The following is a 20,506-nucleotide window of genomic DNA, read 5'->3' on the forward strand; positions in this document are numbered from 1 at the left end:
ATCTGCCAGCTCAAAATATGCTTGATCACTCCCTTGTCTCAGATGTCACTATTGTTTATGAGAAAGCGGATCAATTAAAGGATACTCGAGGTCAGGACATGATGTGGCTTCCCTGTAGGCCCTCACCAACCCACCAACGATCCAGCTGGTGGATTACATAATGCTGCCTTAAGGCTTTGTGCAGCGCAGCGCTGGGCTTGCTCAAAAACCTCACAGGGAATTACATGTAAGTTCCCCAGTCTTTCTGCGGAGGCTGAGCACAGGCTCAAGGCTTATCTGAAAACTGACTACACTCAGCTACTACAGACACACAACCACTTCAATGACATGACACATGCAGAGCTGTACGGCTCATTTTCCTCAGAGTGTGTCACCTTTAAGTCTCCACTTACTGCCATGTCTTGTTGAAGTAGTAGAGCCGCTGCCTACACAGCAGTCCCAGATGTACCGTAGGCGGTTGTACGAATTCTGCGGCTCTGAAGAGTTTTCTAATTTTATGACAGATTAGACACGCCTCTCTGCAGCCAACATTGTGCAATTCATCGTAAGTGGAACATGCCACTGCGAGTGTGTGCAGCAGCACTGTGTGACGTCTGCAGTCACAGTTGGTCCATCATTTCCACTCTGTTTGAGGCACACCATGTTACATCAGCAGAGCTCTGAAAACACCCGGAGAGGCACGCAGGTTATGAGGTAGAGCTGCTGAAAGGGCCAAACGCAGCACACTTTCTTCTTGACTGCAGCTTGATGAGAGCTGGTGGCAGATCACACTGCTCAGGTTGACTGAGGATGGGCAACACATCTGCACAGAACCACCTCTGTTTCACTGCCTCGCACAAAGAGTCTTTGTAGCTGAGGCTCATAGTGTCACTGTGTTATCAGATATGGTGCTGTTACACAACATCTAGGTTTTTATCATTAATGCTTCTAGTGCATGTTATTACTTTAGTTTTGTTATAATTATTAAGAGTGAAGCCAACATATTGCAGTAAATCGCCGCTGCCATGTTTCCCTGGCGACATAATTTGTAACTGGAGGCCACAGACTGGTTTCCAGGAGGTGGAGATGGGGTACTGATGTCCCATCTCCTGGCCGACACAAATATGATGGACGTAGCTTCCAGGTCTGAAAAGCAAAGCCAACATGGAAATGCTTTAAATCTGTAGCGTTTTTAAAGGCCAGCAGGGGGGCATACCCGTGGTTGGAAATGGATTTCGGGTCCTGATTAGTTTTACAGTCAGATGGCGACAGTTAACATACTTGTTGTTGTAGCTACATTCAACTTTACATTGTCTATGAGCTAGCCATGAGGTAGTAGATCATTATATACCAGCTAATGCATCGTCAGTAATCCTCCAGACATTTCTGGTATTCAGCTTTCCAGTTTTGTTTGTGTCCAAAATTACAGCAGTGCTGCACATTGTTGTTTTGAACCTCCTTAGCGTGCACGTCATTCTGTCTGTAAACAAACACAACAGTTCAAAAAAAATTTGAATGAATTCTGGTAAAACCTTGTAGGAGTGTGGCTGTGTTAAAAACCCACTAAAATTTACCTGAAATCCACCAAAGTCTTGAAGATCAGCTTAATGATTTATTGGTCATAAAATGGACAAAAAGTTTTATAACTTAGAAACTATGATACTTGTGGTGTATATTGTCAACATATAGAAAGTATCATATATGATTTAAAATATCATATCAGATTTGACCTTTGACTTTCCTTTATAGTGAGTAGATTGATCTAAAGATCAAAGTCATGCTAATGCTATATAGAGCCATTTAAAAGCTTCTCCACCAGCTGACGCAGAGGTCGTCCCAATGTCTGTAGTGAATGACTGTAGGTAATTAATGAATCCAGACCACCCTCTAAACCAATTACTGTTCAGGCAGCAGAGAAACTTTCTGCTTCCACAAGGACAAATACAGACAGCGCCTCGATTTATAATGTTTAGATTTTACTTATTAAGCTACTTATTGGCTATTAGTGTTTAGTTTTTTTTGACCTCTTAACTTTTTGTCTTTTTTTTAAATGTTATTATTATTATTTCTTAAGGTTATTTTTCACGCTTTGGCAGCTGTATTCGAGGAATTTCCCAACTTTTGGAGTAACTTACAAAATCTTATCTTATCTGTTAGAGTCACAAAGAGAGTAGGAAAGGTTGGATGGATAACCTCACCACAGGTTTCATTTTAAAACAGGAGGCTGCTGCACCTTGATTGTTTCCTGACTTGGTTTCTTTTAATTTGAACCAAAAAATTTCCAACATTTTAGTCAATACATGATCACTGCAACCATGAAAGCTCCTCTAAAACCAATTCAAGCATCAATATTTCCTCAGCTCTGTTTACTCTAACTACAGAATGGAAAACTGGAAAGACTTCGTATCACCTGCAGTAGTATCCTGGAGGTGTGCATGCTCTCACCACACATTCTATTTTATATTTAAATGCCCGCTTACATGAAGGAAATTGCATATATCCAACCTCATTGTATCCATCCTTTGCTTTGCAGCCACAGCACCAAATGTCCCTTAATTCACGGCTGAATGTAGTCCACAACAAAAGAACGATTTAATCTGTTTATTAACGTCTGCTAAAAACTAAAGTGCCAGGTTGTTTTAGGGAATCATGCAGCAGTTTGATAAAAATGAAACTATAACATCTCTGACCCATTTTTAAAGATTTACCAGGGCAAGATGGCTTTTTAATAGGATTTGTCGATAATGCGGAAATGCACAAGCTTTATCCTTTAAAGAGGAACAAAAACAGTAATTACTGTTAAGTGTTTATTATCAAGTGATTATACAGTGCTTAACTTGTACATGCATGTTGGGTTATTATATTTTGGCAGCTTCATTTATATAGGTAAATTAGAAGAATAAAAGGGGTGATTTATTTATTTTTTATGTTTTTTGGGTTTTTTTTTTTTTTTTTTGGCTTAATAACACATATTAAGACTACGACATGGTTTTAATTTAAAACATGAAAAAATCCTGAATGGAAAAATATAAAACGCCAAGCTTTACCATTGATTTAGCAGAAAAAGATGTAATGAAAGCAAATTATTTGATATTGGAGCATTCAGAAGAGGCATCAGTGGATTCCTGCTACTCGCCATCAAATGCCAGAAGGCCCCAGTAACTGACTAAAGCACCACATGGTGTGTGTGGACTGAGGAGACAAATTAATTCATCAAAGTCATTTGAAAGCCATCTTAAGGGAGAAGCAGTACTAAAATGCCACGATTTAAGGCTTCCTGGCACACTTTGTGTTATGTAATCCTATCAGGTCCTCTTGAGAATACTGTGTTCACATAACAGTAGTTGTTAGGGACGGGCTAATTCAACATTTCCTTTGGAAATGTAAGGCTGGGAATAGCCTGAGGATTTTCTCTCTGTTGCTAGAAAAGGCTCTGCCTTCTTCCAGGTTTAATATGAGGGATGCCTGCTACGAGGGACCGGCGGCCAAACCAGAACATATCGATGGAGCCCAGTGAGTTCCCGTGGATTTCCACTCTCACCTCCACTTGGCACAGAAAAGGTTCAATATTTAGAATAATGAAGTGGGAGCTTGTTCTGTGGGCTTGGCAGCAGGACGACTGACACCACCGACTGTCAGTCACTTGCTTCCATGTTGCTATGGAAACAACCTTGTTGCTCCGCTGCGGGGCTAAGAAAAAGCTTGTAGAAAGCATTGGTAGAAAAAAAAAAGAGGAAAAAACATGGCTGCATGCATGAGTCATCTGCTAACACATCCACCCAGAGCTCTCCAGTTTTATCACTGCGAGCAGCCTGTCAGAGCTCCCTGCACGACTGTAGCTAAACACAGCCGCAGCAGAGACCACATGAGAGAACAAAAGCAACCACAGACTGAGTTAAGGACCACGGGGGGAAGCCAGTAATCACCTTTGACTCAAGCATACCACCATACCAGCTGCAAATCTTTTACTCATTTCTAATCACAGTCCAGCAACAGCAAGATGAAAGGGTTAGAGGGGAAATCCAGTCAGCAACAGCCAAAGTCATTTTAAAGGAAATACAACAAATAGTCTCCAGTATATTTGCCTTTATTACAAGGATTTTTTTTCTTTTTTTTGTATCATCATGAATAGAGTTAATTTTGAATAGCCCGTATAGACTTATCAATCACAAACTAGACAAAGCCAGCCCCAACGTAAGCCTTGCTTTATCATCTGTTTTGCTCTAAATGAATTAAATTACTACTTGTTAGTAATCTCTAACACAACTCTTCACAGCATGTCTTTTGTCCCGTCTTCCTTCCCTCACCCCCAACCAATCACAGCAGATGGCTGCCCCTACCTGAGCGTGGTTCTGCCTGGTTTCTTCTAATATTTTACTGACACTTAATGGGAGACAAAACCTTTTTTATGTGAAACATTTACAGTCAGTACGGTGATATTAAACCTTCCATCCAGATCTACCTCCCCATGCCCCACACACATTAGGACATTAACAAACTGGATGCTGATTATCTAAGGCCTTAGTGACACAATCTCCGGTTTCTAGGGGAAACCTCCGGTTGCTAGGGAGAAATGTGTATTCCACCAGCAGCTGGAGGAATAAAAGAAGGTGGTTTTCTGGTAGAGAACCGTACGCAACTGAGTTCAACTAGTGACTGCCAGCAAATACTCTGCAACTGGTTGGGGAATGCACATTTTTCCAAACGGTCTGTAGGCCTGAGTGAGTGAAGGCAATGTGCAGTTTGTGTGTGGTATTAGTTAACCCCACAAAGAGTGTTTCAACACAGCAACACTGAATCAGTAAAACTAGAAAACTATAACTCATGAAGTCTAAGGAGCTTGGAAAGAAAGCGTCTGGACTTCTTTAAGTTGCTTGAAGACTTGCTTAAAGAAGTCCAGACGCTTTTCTTTCCAAACTCCTTAGACTACGATCACCTGGATGACTGAGAACCTTCACAGACATATGACTCATGAAGAAATTTTAGCACTTTTGAGAGCTTCAGAATGCTTTCAGTACATTTATTAGGTTGATTCTGTTTGCTCGGCAGTCTCAGGCTTTTACCTTTTAACTACTGCTTCCAAATATTATTTCTTTTACCCCCGGCTTCCCAAACCAGCAGCATTATTTACTTGGACAAATAAAATCAGTCCAGGATGTCCTTGCTCTTCTCTAAAGTAACCAAGTATCCACTGAAAATCACACACATATTAAAGCTGTAATAAAACTGCAGTTCTTCTTCCTCAAGAAACCAGTTTGTCCTTTACAAAGTCTCGAGGTCACCAGTAAAGTGGCAAGCTCAGTACCACAAACACCAGTCAAGGCACTCTAATCCAAAGCACCAGCCTTCTTTCTCAGTATTACTGTGCTCCAATCATGTTGGATGATTTTATCTATGTATTTGTTCCTTTCACTTTTCAGAGATTCACACTGAAAAAACATAAGATAACATAAGAATAATGAGAAGGAAGAATATGTAAACTAAGGCAGAGCAGCGCCTGCAGATTGATTTTAAAGAAGCATTTTTTTAGCCCGGCTGAACCGGCGCAGGTCGAGTAACATGTAGTCAGTCGTGCCGCTGCAGTGTGATGGTATGAACTGAGATTAAGCCCTGCTTTAATCCTCCTCCGCTCCACATGACCTCACTGTGATGCATGAGCCACAGGGAACTGTCATTGGTGCGTCACGTCTTCTCCTGTGTGACCTGCAGCCAATCAGAGCTCCTCAGCTCAGCATCCACCCCCAACAGCCAGCCGAGAGTGAGGGAGGAGAGAGGGGAGAGAGAGGGAGGGGAAAATATGGGTTTCTATGAATGGAAACATGGAGGAGAGGATGCTGGTGATGGAGAAGCCCAAATAGGGACAGTCCCGTACTGTCTAATTTCCTGGTGTCCACCCTCTTCTCTGTCTGTCTTTATTTTAATTATGCATCTAGTAATTTTTAGGTAAACAGTGGAAAGCAATCAAGAAGAGTTACTAAAGTAAAAGCACATCTCTCTGCTTTACTGCATTAACAGTGTTTTCAGCCAGGTTCTGACACCTTGAGTAATAATCAACCATCCATCAATTAGCTTTTCCTGCTCTATCTTGCAGACAGTTGCCTACCCTCAGCTGACACTGAGCAAGAGGCGTCATTCATCCCGGACAGACAACCATGCACATCCACACCTACGGCTAATTTGGATTCACCACACTGTGTGAGAAAACCCACACAGTGTGCAGTCCCTTTGAATATTAATTACTTCAAAGAGCGTGGAAGAATAAATCACAAACAGAAAGGAAAACAATCCTAACCTTTTTTTTTTCTTTATGTCCATTAAAATCTCCTTAAAAACCTTAAAGAGATAATTTTTTTGTTTAAACCAGTAATGGAGTATGCTGTATGTTTACGCAGCTTTGAAAGCAAAAAGCAGAACAGAGGAGCTGTTATAACACAGACCTGGGCACAGTTTGTGGAAATACTGGATGAGTTTGCTGGTTTTGCCCTGGAGGGAGACAAAAAACATATTCTTATCGCTAAATGCCTGTGTGATCATGAAAATACCTTGGAAGTGACTCAGTACCAGATAAGAGCCCCCCCTCCCCACCTCATGTTTTCAACAAACACATTATTATGTCTCTAATGGGAGATGACTGTGTAAAAGAAAGGGGGGAAGGCGGTTCTTTTTTATGTTTGGTGGAGAGCAGCCAAGAGAAAGCAACATGGGGGTCAACAGAGTCAAAGAATAACAGCTAAAAAGACATTTATTCATAGCAAAAGGATAAAATGATATTAACAAAATTCAACATTGCCATGCAAGGCAAAAAAAAAAAACTAATAAAATTCTGCAGAGTAAAAAGTGATAAAAGCAAAAGACTGAGTTAGTGGCTAATCAGGTGAGGGCTCAGGTAGGGTGTAAAACTAAATGAAATAAGCTGTGCAATAAAATTGTGCAAATTAAAAGCATGCAACATAAAACAGAGAGCAAAATTAACTGCTAAAACCTACACACTAAACAAACCACAGCAAGTATAAAAACAATAAAAATATTTGTACTGGATTCATTGGATTCATTCCTCTAACAGTAACCCACACTTCTAAAAGTCGCTGAAAAGATAGCTTTGGCATATGTCGCAAACCACATTGAGATTTGGTTGAAAGGGCGGTTCTTTTTTCACCTTTTCAGGCAAATTTAGTGGAAAGGGACAAATCTGCAAAGATGGCTTTTAACCTTCCAGGTTTCAAAGTTAATGAGATGTCTGACTGACTTAGTTGAACGTGCTATGATCATCGTTTTCATGGTTGTATCTCTGTGGTCCAAACAAAAGATGCCGATCTTAGGCTAAATTGGGACAAAATCCGATGTTAGTGACTATTTCTGGGCTAAATAAATGCAGTGACAGGCAGATTTAACCCAGAAAATGTTCGGTGCTTGGTGGGACATTTACTAAAGTGAAACAGCCCACCGCTACCGCAGAAAGTTAGATGTGATGGTGATATTTTGGGAGCACTTTAGAAACATTTCTAACTCAAAGACCTCCTTTTCAAGGATATCTTTTGACCTGATGTTGGCAGCAGGCTTAGATGACTAAATTCACATTACGGCTAGACAGTGTTGTTCTTTCCTTTGATCTGCGCTTTAAGAATGAGAACTAGATATTTCACCAATACAGCGTCTACACTTTCAAGGAGAAGTTTACCCATGAGGTTACAGTGGATGCTGCTTTATGGGAGCAGGCGTCTACTACTCCTTTCGTCATGTTTCTAGGCCTTGACCCAGTTTGAGAGCAGCATCAAGGACCTAATGTAAGACAAGTTTCTACAGGAGGACATGTAATATAAAACTTTTTTCTTTGTCAGGCAGATAAAGAAATATGATGCTGAATAAAAACCAAAAAGATTTAAAACACAGTAAAGAGTTTCAAGCTAATTTGCCTTTTTATTTCTCCTCAGTGGTGTGAGTCGTGGACAGAAGCATGAGGTTTTTGGGTTATCTGTCCATTCCTCCGCTCTGAACTCATGGACACGATATTTCCAGGATTTGTCAAGAAAATTTCTTCAAACTTTCCAAAACATTCACCTTGATTTGGGGATGAACTTATTTGGTTTGTGGAAGTCAAAAGTTAAAGGCTTGTTAGCTTTCGGATGGTTCGTCTGTGCACCTGTGTTTCACCCTGTCACCTTGAATATGCTTCAGCCTCCTACCGCCTACCTCTTTTGGCCTTTGACCTCAAAAAAAGTTTTACAGCCTTTTTTACAGCATCTGGTCAGTTAAACTTCTGTGATATTTATCTGTCCACTTAAACTGTTGTGAATCCATTTCAGCTGCTTTGGTGCAACCCAAAGTGACAATGTTTTCTCAGGTGGTGGCCACACATCGTTGCTCTCTTTGCTTTGTGCTGGTTCCCTTGTCACTGTTAGTAGCATGAGATGATGTCTGTAGGCAATTCAGGTTGGACACGTTGCCCAGCTTCTCCAGGGTGATGCAAGAGGGTTTGCAATGTCTCCCAGTGAGTGGAGGAGATATCAAGAGACATGAGGAGAGCTGGACAGCTAGAGGGATTCAACCCAGCAGCAGTATGAGATATTTTGTGCAAGGAGTAACACGTGGAGTGCTTATAGAGCTCTGCCAAATGACCTCCAGTGGATACTCCTGTGCATGTTTCTGACCAAACTGTCAGGATCAGACTTCATCAGGGTGGAGCTGGCCTGGCGTTCGCTACAGAACTGGTAGGTTGCACCGGTGGCAGCCCCATCTTTTCACAGAGGACAGCAGAGTGACACTGAGCACATGTGACCGATATAAATGAGTTTTGTTTTTTTTAAGTGTATATACCAGGTGTTTATGCTGTAATCAATCAAAGAGTTGTTGTTTTTTTCCTCCTTCCAGTCTCTCAAATATTGAAGTGAGATATAGTGATTGGAAAGGCCATAGCATGTGATTCCATTTGAGTCATGATAAATTATCAGGGAAATACAACCTGTAATTTTTACACAAATTACAGGTTGAATGAACCTGTTAAACTATAAAGTAAACAGGACTGTGATCCTAAAGCTGCTGCAAGATATCACAGATTCTGGACTGTCGTGTTAGTACAGTAAAACACGAATAAAGTTTCTCTTTTGTTGAAAAGTTCCTGAGGTTCATGAGAGTTCAAGTCTGTCGTGAAGCTACAGGAATACGTCATACTCTATCTGGATATATTCAGCTCAGTGTCAGGATGGGAATGAGTAATTGCCTTTTCAACATATTTAACTATTTCTGTAAAGATGATCGTCAGTGAAGTTATTTGTAGTTTTTGTGGTTGCCATGGCATGGCTCTTTCTCCAACACTGTAAAGTATTGAGAGAGCAGGAAGAAAGGAGAGGCAACAGCAGGTTGTAACTGCAAATGTAAAAAGCAAATTAGAGCTTCTTGTTGGCAACATGAAATGTAAATTAAGACTTTATGTGCAGGTGCAACTGTTTTCATCTAATCTATAAATAAACTGCTCCAACGTGATGGATGACAAATAATAATCAAGGGAATATCTCATCATAAAAAAGTGGCTGCAGAGTAAATGCAAAAAACTGCAGCTGCTCCTGTGGCCACTTGAGGAGTGTTAGTCCAAAACTACATCTGCAGCTTCATACAAAAAAGTATATATTTTGCCCCTTTATAACAAAAAACTCACCCACTGGGATTTTATTATGTTTTAAATTAGCTAACAAATAAATGGCTTGCTGTGTGATAAATTGCACTAAATGCCTTTGCAACAAGACAAATTCTACTCTTTTATTAATGCGTTGTTTCACACCAATCCAACTCAGCAGGTTTAAGTATCTACACCTCATACCTGCACAGTCAGTGAATGCATCAGCTGATACCTCAGCATTTTTATTCATTTATAGCCACTATTACAAAAACACCACAGCGATGGCCAGAATACTAAAACATGGATCCATGAACCACTGGGAGACGTGCTTTTTTTTTTTTTAACTATGAGTCATGCAAAGCTACTCTAGAAGCTTTCATTTGAGTCCATGAATTAAAATACTTTAAATAAAGCTACGTCTACTTAAAATCTAATGTATTTAGGACCCACCCATCCACCCTGACCTCCTCTGGTTGTGAATTTGCATTGTCATAATTAATCCCACAAGAAAGCTTTGTTACTTTAAAGGACACCATGTTGCCATGGGTACGAGTAAAATGGCTCATGCTGTTGATGTGCTTGGGAGGTCAGTCTTGCGATGAGACCACACTTTGTTAGAGTCGTCTAATGGTATTTGCTAGTAAAAACACACATCTTTTCAGTCGTACATGGAAATTAACTCACTTAGCTGTCTCTGTTAGCAAGAGTACAGCTGAATTAATTAAAAATGTTGAGGTTGGCTGCCGCTGGCTTTGAGTTTTCATTGATTAAACCCATGCTATATGACATACGAGCCACAGAGGCCCCTTTCACACTGACTGTATTTAATTTTAGAATATGTCCCTGCGTTGTACTCAGCCAACCCAGCTCATTTATTAGAGGGAAATTAAATGCAGTGCACTGAGTACTGTACTGAAAGTGTCCAACAGAGATTATCTGTATTCAGTTGCCCTAGTGCTACATTTTAAATTAATATGGAACATTATGCAGTATATCTGTTGAAGTTAAAATATGATGGATATATTGTGCTCCAAAGAAACAGAGTTCAAAATGACACATTGCACAAGCAGGATGTGGTCGAAATCAGCCTTTGGGAGTGATTATATATGTAAGGCTGATATAGTTAAAACTAAGAGTCTACACAGCAGACATTTTATAAACAAAAACATATTTTCAGCTTAAATAAATCAAAGGTTATTAAAAAGAAACATAGTGCTGGTGATTTTTCTCTGGTGAAAGGTCAAAATGCCTTTTTGGACACCATCATTTTTTAGATGTAGGAACAACCCAGCTGTAAAATGCTGATCGAGGTCTAGACTAAAATCTACTGACATCTGGTACAGATGATGTTGTTGTTGTTCTGCAACTGCTTTTGGAGATCCCAGTGATGCTGAAATATTTTTGTTTTGAACAAAGTACCTGACCATAAGTGCTTTTAGATTTAAATCTAAGCACTAAAACAGACACAAAACCTATTGTGTTTAGCACTAATTAGAATTAGTCAATTTTCTACGTGCTGAACTAAATAGTAAACAATGTCCAGCCACAGCAAGTTATCATTGTGGTAGCGATGTGCAACAGATTTTTTTACCCACTAGTCTGGGGTTTGCCTAACATCTAAAAACAAAACTTTGAGTTAAGTGTTCTCCACATCAAGACATTTTTTAAATTATCTATCTGAAAGGACCATGGATTAACTGGTGGAGAGTGCTCTCGCTCTTATTTTGAAGGTTCAAGTCATTGTTAACCAACCAGCCCTGGACTTTTTGTTTTTGTTTCACTTCTGTCAGACAAAGCCAGTCACGTCAGATGCCTCCCAAAGAGTCTTTGGTCCTGGGGTTGGTCAGCTCCAGTGCTGACCTGTTATGCTCTTGAGTTCACTGCAAGTTGAATGGCCACTCCATCCAGAAATTTGCTGAGATAACTAAACATATTTATGTCTCCGAGCAATTTATTAATCACATTATTTAATCTTTAATTTATTAAAGGGTTAGTTTATCTCCATTTCCATTCACCCACACATGTGCACAGCATCCCCCCAAAAATGATTCAACTCTTTGGGAAACAGTGTCGTTAGTGTTTTTTAGACCTACTTTGATTCAATATTTTCACTTTTCAGTGATCTTTGTCAGTTTTTAGTTGCAGCAGAGTTTGGCTGAGGTACCAAAAGTACTTGGTCAACTTTAGCAAAAGATTTCAGGTTAATATAATCCAGTGTCCTCAATCATAGGTATAGAGACCAGTCAGCAACTCACTCGCAACCTCTGGTTGCTAGGGAGAAATGTGTACTCCCCAACCAGCTGGTGAGTGGTTTGCTGCACGGAAACCTCCTTGTGATTGTTTTGGTCATGGAAGACACTAACTTATTGCTTTTTGAAACATGTTTGATTGCATTGGTAAGGCACAACTTTTACGTTGACGAGAAAGCCTCACTACAGCTGATCGAGTACTATCTTTTTGCAGACGAGGCACTGACATCCATTCAAACTGAAGGCGACCATGCCGACTTGCTAGCAACCAAAGCAATCACAAGGTTTTCAGTGCAACACTTTATACTTATTTGTGATAGATTTACTCCAGCAACCCGTGTGTATCCCACGAGTTGCTGGATACACATTTTCCAATAGAGACTGGAGGTTAGCGACTGATCTCTAGGCACAGAAAGCATTGAAGGGAAACTTCTCAAAAGTACCACTTTGCTTATTACAGCCTTACATAGCTGGTAGTCTGGGTGTGCCGTGTATATTCTGTTGATGTAAGCATAGGGTGTTAGAATATGTTTAGAATATAGCATGACATTTTTTTGGACACATATATACTTCAGTTTGTAAGTTTCTCTTTCAGCACAGTAACCTCTGAACACTCGCTGCCTCCCATCTGTTGTCCCACTTAATGAATCACCCCCAGAGGAGTGCACAGCCTCAGGTGCTGTTTCCTGGTTTGAACCTTTGTTCGATCATGCCCTGCTTTCTTTAAAACCAACATTACTGCTTCATTAACAAATCATGTAACCAAAATCAGAGCTTCTCAACACACCTGCCGGAAGTTTTAGATTGTGTGAATGCTTGAAGGATTTTCAGGTGTGACCAGATCAGATTATTGTATCAGTCCAGTTCAGGAGAGTCATTTTTCACTGCTTGTGGCTCCTTAATTAAAAAGCCATTGAGCTAACATCACTTCAGTTCAGATATATTTTCAAGTTAATTTGAGTGCTATGGAGACCATCCAGACATTAGGTTACTATGGTTACCTGCATCTGGATGTGGCCTAGTTATCGTGGTGACTCATGTACAGCAAGCCTTCAGTCCTTCAAACGACCCTCCTCTGCTTCCTCCCACTCCTTCTCCTCCTCCTCCCCTCCTCCCCAGCTCTCGTTAACCTTAAGAAAAAGGCACACCTCCTCCAGCGTGCGCAGATGTGGCCAGATGTTGTGATATTCTGCTGCACTAAGCAGAACTTTGTGTTATAAAATTTTAAAATCCTTCAAGGCAAATACGCACGTGGGCTTTCCACAGATGACATGCATGATATCAGAATTCAGGGAGTGCCCAAATTGAATCATGCTGCAGCCACACACACACACACACACACACACACACACACACACACACACACACACACACACACACACACAAACCAAGATGAAGTGATTTCTCATTTGTGATTTGTTTTTTGTCATTTTTTAGCTCTAAAAACATGTAATTTAAATTCCATGGCTTTGTTTAACTGTGATTATTTAGAAATGGTCTCTGTATTTAATATTTGATTTATATTTTATACCTATATTTCAAATATTAATGTTAATTTCAAACAGAATTACAAAGTGTAAAGTTAAAGGTGTTTTGTTTATTGTGAAATATCTCGTACAGCTCATCAGCAGTGTCCATTAGGGGGCGGTACCCCACACTTTGAGAATCACTCATGTAATAAATTCTGTTTAGGCTTTTCATGTGATGTCATATTTCTCAAGAGTGATCCACCATGTTGGACGTGATACAACCTCTGGTTTCTAGAGAAAAAAAAATTTGTATTCCCTGACCCGTTGGCAAGTGTTTGCTGTGAAATTGATGATTAGCCTTGTGTTTGTTAAATGGGCCCCGACTGATTTTATGTGTTTGAGCTCTTATTCACTGACCCTACAGCATCATGTGCCTAGAAGATAATCCATGACTGAAAAACCCGAATAGTAGAGGTGAGGCCTAGCACATAGCTAGCAGTTACACCACATATGTCAATCAAGAAAGCCATATCGAAGATTAAGCCTCACCAGTATGCAAATGCATGTGTGGATGAAAATGGATGAAAAATAAATCGCCTACCTTACAGTTAATATAAAGGAAGAAACTGTGCATAGAGACCCAACCCTTTTTTGTACAAGGCTGCAAACACGTTCATTAACATGGGAGTCTATCGGGACTGACTCATTTTTGGAGCCAGCCTCAAGTGGTGACTAGAGGAACTGCAATTTTAGATCATCTTTCAGCCTGCCAGAGTGCGGGTTTGCCTTGTTACGTGAATGGCATGACTTATTATAAAAATTAAACTTTTAATAATTTTACTGCTATGTAAAAATGTGATTGCTCTGAAGCAGAAAAATGACCACAGATGTATATTTCTGAGATCTGTGTGCTGTCATTTCTTATTACTTATAATCAGATATGCAGTATCTGTGCTGATGCCCACACCTGTGACGAGCCAAAACCAGCCAATAATACCTGCCAAAACTTGTTTGTGTTAAGGCTCCAAGAAAGCATCAGTAATGCTGTTTGTTCCGGCATGTTAGTATTGTGGATCCTTGAATATATTTCCTAATAAACCTAGATCATGCTGTCAGTCAATGATGTGAGATGATTTTTCTTTCTGACCCATTCTTAACTGTGTCGTCTCTCCTCACCACAGTAACTGCCCGTGCTCCCTGGCTGCCGCCTTGGCCAGAGCCACAGCAGACAGCCTCCTGCAGACTGACCTCTCTATTCACCACCTCAATAAGACTGTAGAAGATGGAGCTGACCCATTACCACGTGAGTCCCCAGGGAGCCCACGAGACTGCTCTCTCGCACAAATTAGGTCTCTCTCTCACTTCATCCCACACACATGCACATAGGCATATAACCACCAGGGCTTTGTCCCAGTTCTCCCCCACAAAGCTGCACGGAGAGGTGTTTGACCGCTAGAGGGCACAAAGTAGACTCCAAAGCACACCCAAAGCTGTCAGCCAGGATGTGCTAAATCCAACAATGGCCAGCATATTTACATCAAAATGGTTTTCAAGCTACATGACAGCTGTATACTGGAGAACACACAGCATGCAAAGATATACAAATTACCTTCAACAGTCAACATCTGCTCAAACTGCAATTAGGCTGTCAGTTTGTCAGCTGTCATGTTTTGCAGAGGACGAGATATGTATTAGTCAAAAATAGTCCCAAAGAACTGCTGTTTAACATGTACATTGCCAGCTGTTTTCGAAGGCAACTGTCTTTTTGGGGTTTTTTTTGTGTTTTTTTAAATAAGCTGGAATGATGTATTTATGACTTGTTTTTTCCTTTACTTTAGTTCCTTTGGGAACTAAAGTAAAGGAAGCCGTTCAGTATTGACAGTCTAAAGTGTTGCTCTGTTAGCCCTTTTGATCGATTTGTGAAAAAATCAATGAGGAAAACAGTTTCATTTCAAAGGGAGTCCTTCAACTGTAGCTTGCTCTCTTAATCCTGGTGATGTGGTTGTTGGTGCCAGACTGGTCTGAGTATTTCAGAAACTGCTGATCTACTGCACAGCCATCTCTGGGATTTACAGAGAATACTCGGAAAAAAGGAAATATCCATTGAGCATCAGTTCTGGAAGGGAATAGTAACTTAAATAACCACTTGTTACAACCGAAATGCAGAAGAGCAACTCTGAATGTTGAAGCAGATGGACTACAGCAACAGCACTAGTTAGTCAGCTAAGAACAGGAAACTGAGGCTACAGTTCACCAGGCTCACTAAAATTGCTGTCTTGTCTTGAGTCTTGGTTTCTGCTATATTTGGATTGTAGGGTCAGAATTTGGCATAAACAATATGAAAGCATGGCTCCATCCTGCTTTGTATCAATATTTCAGGCAGGCGGTGGTGTAATTGTGTGGGGGATATTTTCTTGGCACACTTTGGGCTTCTTACTACCAACTGGGCATCATTTAAACACCACAGCCTGCCTACTGTTGATGAGCATGTCCATCCCTTTATGACCACAGTCCACCCATCGTCTGATGACTGCTTCCAGCAGGAAAACACACCATGTAAAAAAGCTTAAATCATCTCATCTAGTGGTTCAACGGGAAAAACAAATCTGCAGCAACTGTGTGATGCTATCACGTCCATATGAGCAAAATCGAAATGTTTCCAGCATCTTGTTGACTCTGTTGCATAAAGAAATAAAGCATCAAACAATGTACAAGCAGTGCGTACCTAATAAACTGGCCGTTGAGTGTATGTTCTAATGTAACTTATTGTGGTTTTTAATCATTTCTGCAAAAAGGAGATGACAAACCCCACAAAATCTTCAAACATAATTACTTATATTTAGACAAAAAGATACTCTGCTACTCAGAGTCTGAGCGACTTATGTGTGTATAAGTTATATATAGCTATAAAATATAGCTTTTTCCATTCTGGAAATTGTCTCTATGATTACAAATTATTTAAAATGTTAACAGGCATCTCACTGAGATGCCTAATTATGGAATTATTAGCACCAAATTCCAATAAAATCTAATCTGATAATGTTAAAAAAAACTGACAGCCATTATCCATGCCACAACAATGGACCTATTTCTGCAAAATTCTAAAAGTTGTAGGAGAAGTAAATTCAGAGGTTCATGGTAGGAAACATTAAGACTATTGCACGTGCAAATATCAGTTAATTAAAAATGATTTATTCTTTGAAAACATGTTTTTAACCATTTTTGATTTGTCGTGCAGCCAATCATTTGCTAACAGTCACAAAAATCTAGTATTGCTAACATATGTCAGAGATGTTTTTTCTTACAGTGAACAACAAATTATAACTTTACGTTTCAAATTCAAATTCAAAAACACTTTATTTATTCTCAACAGAGCAATTATAAAGGAGCAGAGAACATCAGCTGAGACATACAACATTGAAAAAAGATAAACATAAAAAATTAAATAAATAAATAGAAAAAGTACAAAAATATAAATGCAATCCAATTACCAAAAACACTCATTATTTACTAAAACCATAAAAGCATAAAGACTGGGTTTGTTTCCATTACATTACACCAGTTTCTCTTTAGTTCTCCTGCTTTAAGCGGGCGAAGCGCATACAGTGAATCCAGCATCAGGAGCTGTAGAAAGGTTGTAAATGTTCTGCTCTTGCTGGAGTTGTAGTGAGGCTCAGAGTACACCACCACCACCACCATCTCTCTGCTTGTGCTTCTTGTGTTGTGTAACAGCCGATCACATCCTGTTTGATGCCGCTTCATTGCACGCCACAATTCTCTTTTTTTTCCCCTCCAACTATTTGCAAGGTGTTATGAATAGACCTTTACAACATCTCCATTTGGACCAAGACAGACGGGAGGAGAGCGTGAAACATTCGGCTCACAAAGTGCAGTTTATTACCAGGACAATGGGTTTGATGTGCACATACTTTTAAAAAGGAGGATGAGTGGGGGGAATGGGATGCAGCACCAGCTGGCTCTCCATCTCGCTGATGCCATATTTTTCAAGCAAAGTGACAGTGAGAAGAGAGAGAAAAAATCAGGATAGAATATAATATTGGCAGCTAGCATTAGTAGGTCACGCTCACATACTCGCACAGACGTGGTTATTACAGCGAGCGCCTATTCTGCTTACAGGCTCGCCTCTGTTCCACTAACTTGTGTACCTGAGTGAAATCTGCCAATGACTTTGCCTTTCTGACAAAGTAAAACAGGCCCCTGGAGTGCCTCTGTTCACAAGGGTGTAATTTCCTCCGGGGGATGAGGAGTTTTCAAATGTCATTGTTGGGGTTTTTTTTGACACAGCAGAAAAATTTAGACAAGAACCTTTTAGTTTAATTCACCCTGTAAAATCTCTCTGAGAGGAAGATGTGCAGGGACTACCCAGGGATAAAGTACTTTAATTTGACCCATGTTTCTTTAATTTTTGTGGGGGTAAGAAGAAAAGAAATTGTCCTAAAACAACATCTTGTTTGGAATAAAAATGCGATACGAGCAATGCACGCTAATGCATTTGCTCTGCTACGGTTCTCTCGCAAAGCAGTTCTTGCTAAATGTTACTGACGATTTGTCTTCTGCTATCAGGAGAAATATTAAACCTTGTCCAGAAAACTGTGCTGTAAGGATGAAAATGGCAACGGTGCAACCAAAAAATTGGAACTGTGATCCACATGAAGCAATAAAAAGGTGTATTTATTCAAATACTTACTCATTAAAGAAAATGCTCTTGTTGTAAGCTGAATGTAGGTTCGAAACTTGACTCATTAACTTTCTTTTTTCCTCTCCATCTGGCCAGTACGAGCAAAAACTGCCAGAGGAAAATATAGGAACAAAGAAGTAGCAAGATAACAATGTTAACACATAATTATTTTCAGCTATTAAATCCCCCCCTATCAACTTAACTGAACTTAACTACTGAGGTTTTGTTGAAGACCGAGTCGGTAAATTAAAATAAATTGATATGGTGACAGACACAGACGTCACACCCCTGCAATGGCTTATCCTGATCAGTTACCAGAAAATGTATTTATGCTCATTTATGTAATCACTTAATGCACTGCTCAAATGAATTAAGGGACCACTTGATCATCATAGTATGACACACAAACGTCTGGGATATTAATCTCTCCAGTCGGGAAGGAGAAACCACTGCGAGTCCATTTCAGCTTTGATGCAAATGAAATTGACGACAGGTGCACTGAAAGGCAACAACAACACAAGCTCCAAAAAGGGAGTGTTTTTGCAGGTGGTGGCCACAGATCATTGCTCTCTCCTTCTCCGCTGTGGCTCTTTTTTTTCTACAGTTTTGCTTTTTGCCAGTGTCCTGATCACTGCTGTTACCACGAGATGGTATCTGTTGCACAGGGAGTCCAGCTTCTCCACGATCAAAAGGTTTCCTGTGTGAAGAGCGTGGAGGAGATATAAGGAGATGGGCTGTAGGAGAGCAAGACAAGGGCTCAAAAGGGCCGAGATCTCCTCCTTTATTTGTGAAAGAACAGGAGGAAAACTGCCAAAGTCCTGTAAATTATGACCTCGGCCAGGATATTCACGTACATGAGGTCCCAACGTCCTAGAGTGGGGCCTGTGCTCATAGATGAGAAAAATGCACTTCTACTGGCTTTCACCAGGAAACAGAGCTGGCAGGTCTATACTGAGCTCATTAGACAGATGCTGTCTAAAATCCTGGAGAAGCTGGTCTAGCTGGATAACCAGAATGGGCTGCAGGTCCCGTCCCCTGTTGCCAGCAGTGACAAAGGCACCAGCAAAAAGCAAAACTAGAAAAATCAGTCAGGAAGGAGAAGGAGAAAGCGATGCCCTGAAGCACCACCTGCGAAACCATCCCCTGTTTAGGGCTTGTCTTGTTGTTTCTTCTCAAATGCACCTTTAATCACTTTGATTTCCACCAAAGTAGCTGACATGGATTCAGAATGGTTTCTGCTTCCTAACTGGACAGATTGATAACCCTGAAGTTGTGTTATATTGTGACGATAAGTGCTCCCTTCATTATTTTTTGAACAGCAAAAACACCAGGTGTTTTCTAATTTCTCAAACATGAATCTTTGCAGTTTATATATTAATGTAAACTGAATGTCTTTGAGTTTTAGATTAGACATCTGAAAATGTTGCCTTGGACTCTGGGAAACTACACTGAAGATTTTCTGTGTTTTCCTGACATTTCATTGAGGAACAGCTAATTGACATTAAAAAAATAAATGTACTTTGTACCTCAAACAGTTATTGCAAGCCTACATTAAACCTTTCCTTAAATGAAATAAATAACTATCATATAAATTTAAATGGTCACAAAAATGATCAGATTTACAGATGTGCCATTTCAGGGTAACCGAAATATTGTTTTACTTTCGCTATGGTAAGAAAACTGGATTAAACTGTAAGAGTGATTCATGCACATTTTCTTTATCTTTCCAGTTCTCTGTGTCACTATTAGAAGCTATTGTTACTGCAGACTGAGCGATCACCTCTCAGACAGCTTTCAGAGGCACCTAGAGACACACTGTTTGATGTTCAAAAGATACATCTCTTATAGAGTATACTTTCAAAAGTGCAAGCTCTATAAACTGAGCTCCAAACCAACAGTGGAAGCAATGAAGCTAAAATAGAACAGCCTTGCTCATCGCGTGTGTGTGTGTTTGTGTGTGTCAGAGATGGAGTCTGTGAAGCTGGCCCGGCTGGTGTTTAATAGACTGTTTGAGACGTGCTGCCTCTGGCTGAAGGAGCTCCCCTTCCGCCGTCGTCCACAGCCATATTATGAGACGTCCATCCACGCCATCAAGAACATGCGGCGCAAAATGGAGGACAAGCACATCATCATCCCTGACTTCAACACACTCTTCAATATTCAGGTAGGGGTTAGTGTCAAAAACTCACAAAAACTCACGCATTAAATATGTTACGCTAGGCCAGAGGTCAGCAAACTGCAGCTCATGAGCCATGGGTCAGAATTACGGTCAATCATAACCTAATTAATACACTATCCTGGATCAACACAATAATGATTGTCCGGGATCAACATTGGAACTGACCAATCACATTGTCGTGATGTCATAGCGTTGCAACTTGAAAAAAACTTGCTGATGTCCACTTAGGAAAAGGTTAGGTTAGGTTTAGGATTACGGGGCTATAGGTTAGGGTTATGAGATCAGGGTTATGGTTTTGTGTGTGGTGGGACGGTCTTT

The 20,506-nt window shown here is 40.3% G+C and overlaps 1 protein-coding gene across 3 annotated transcripts in view; it reads left to right on the forward strand.

Annotated features, from left to right (window-relative positions):
• ppm1e (protein phosphatase, Mg2+/Mn2+ dependent, 1E) overlaps positions 1 to 20,506 on the forward strand; it is a 62,008-nt gene that overhangs the window by 29,435 nt on the left and 12,067 nt on the right. For all 3 annotated transcript variants that reach the window (XM_084940799.1, XM_084940798.1, XM_084940797.1), the window contains exons 3-4: positions 14,492 to 14,613; positions 19,974 to 20,173. In XM_084940799.1, the coding sequence (XP_084796925.1) occupies positions 14,492 to 14,613; positions 19,974 to 20,173 (322 nt within the window). The remainder of the gene's footprint in view (positions 1 to 14,491; positions 14,614 to 19,973; positions 20,174 to 20,506) is intronic.

This window comes from Perissodus microlepis, chromosome 10, assembly GCF_051167445.1.
Source record: "Perissodus microlepis isolate ML-2025 ecotype Zambia chromosome 10, ASM5116744v1, whole genome shotgun sequence".
NCBI classification, from domain to species: domain Eukaryota; kingdom Metazoa; phylum Chordata; class Actinopteri; order Cichliformes; family Cichlidae; genus Perissodus; species Perissodus microlepis.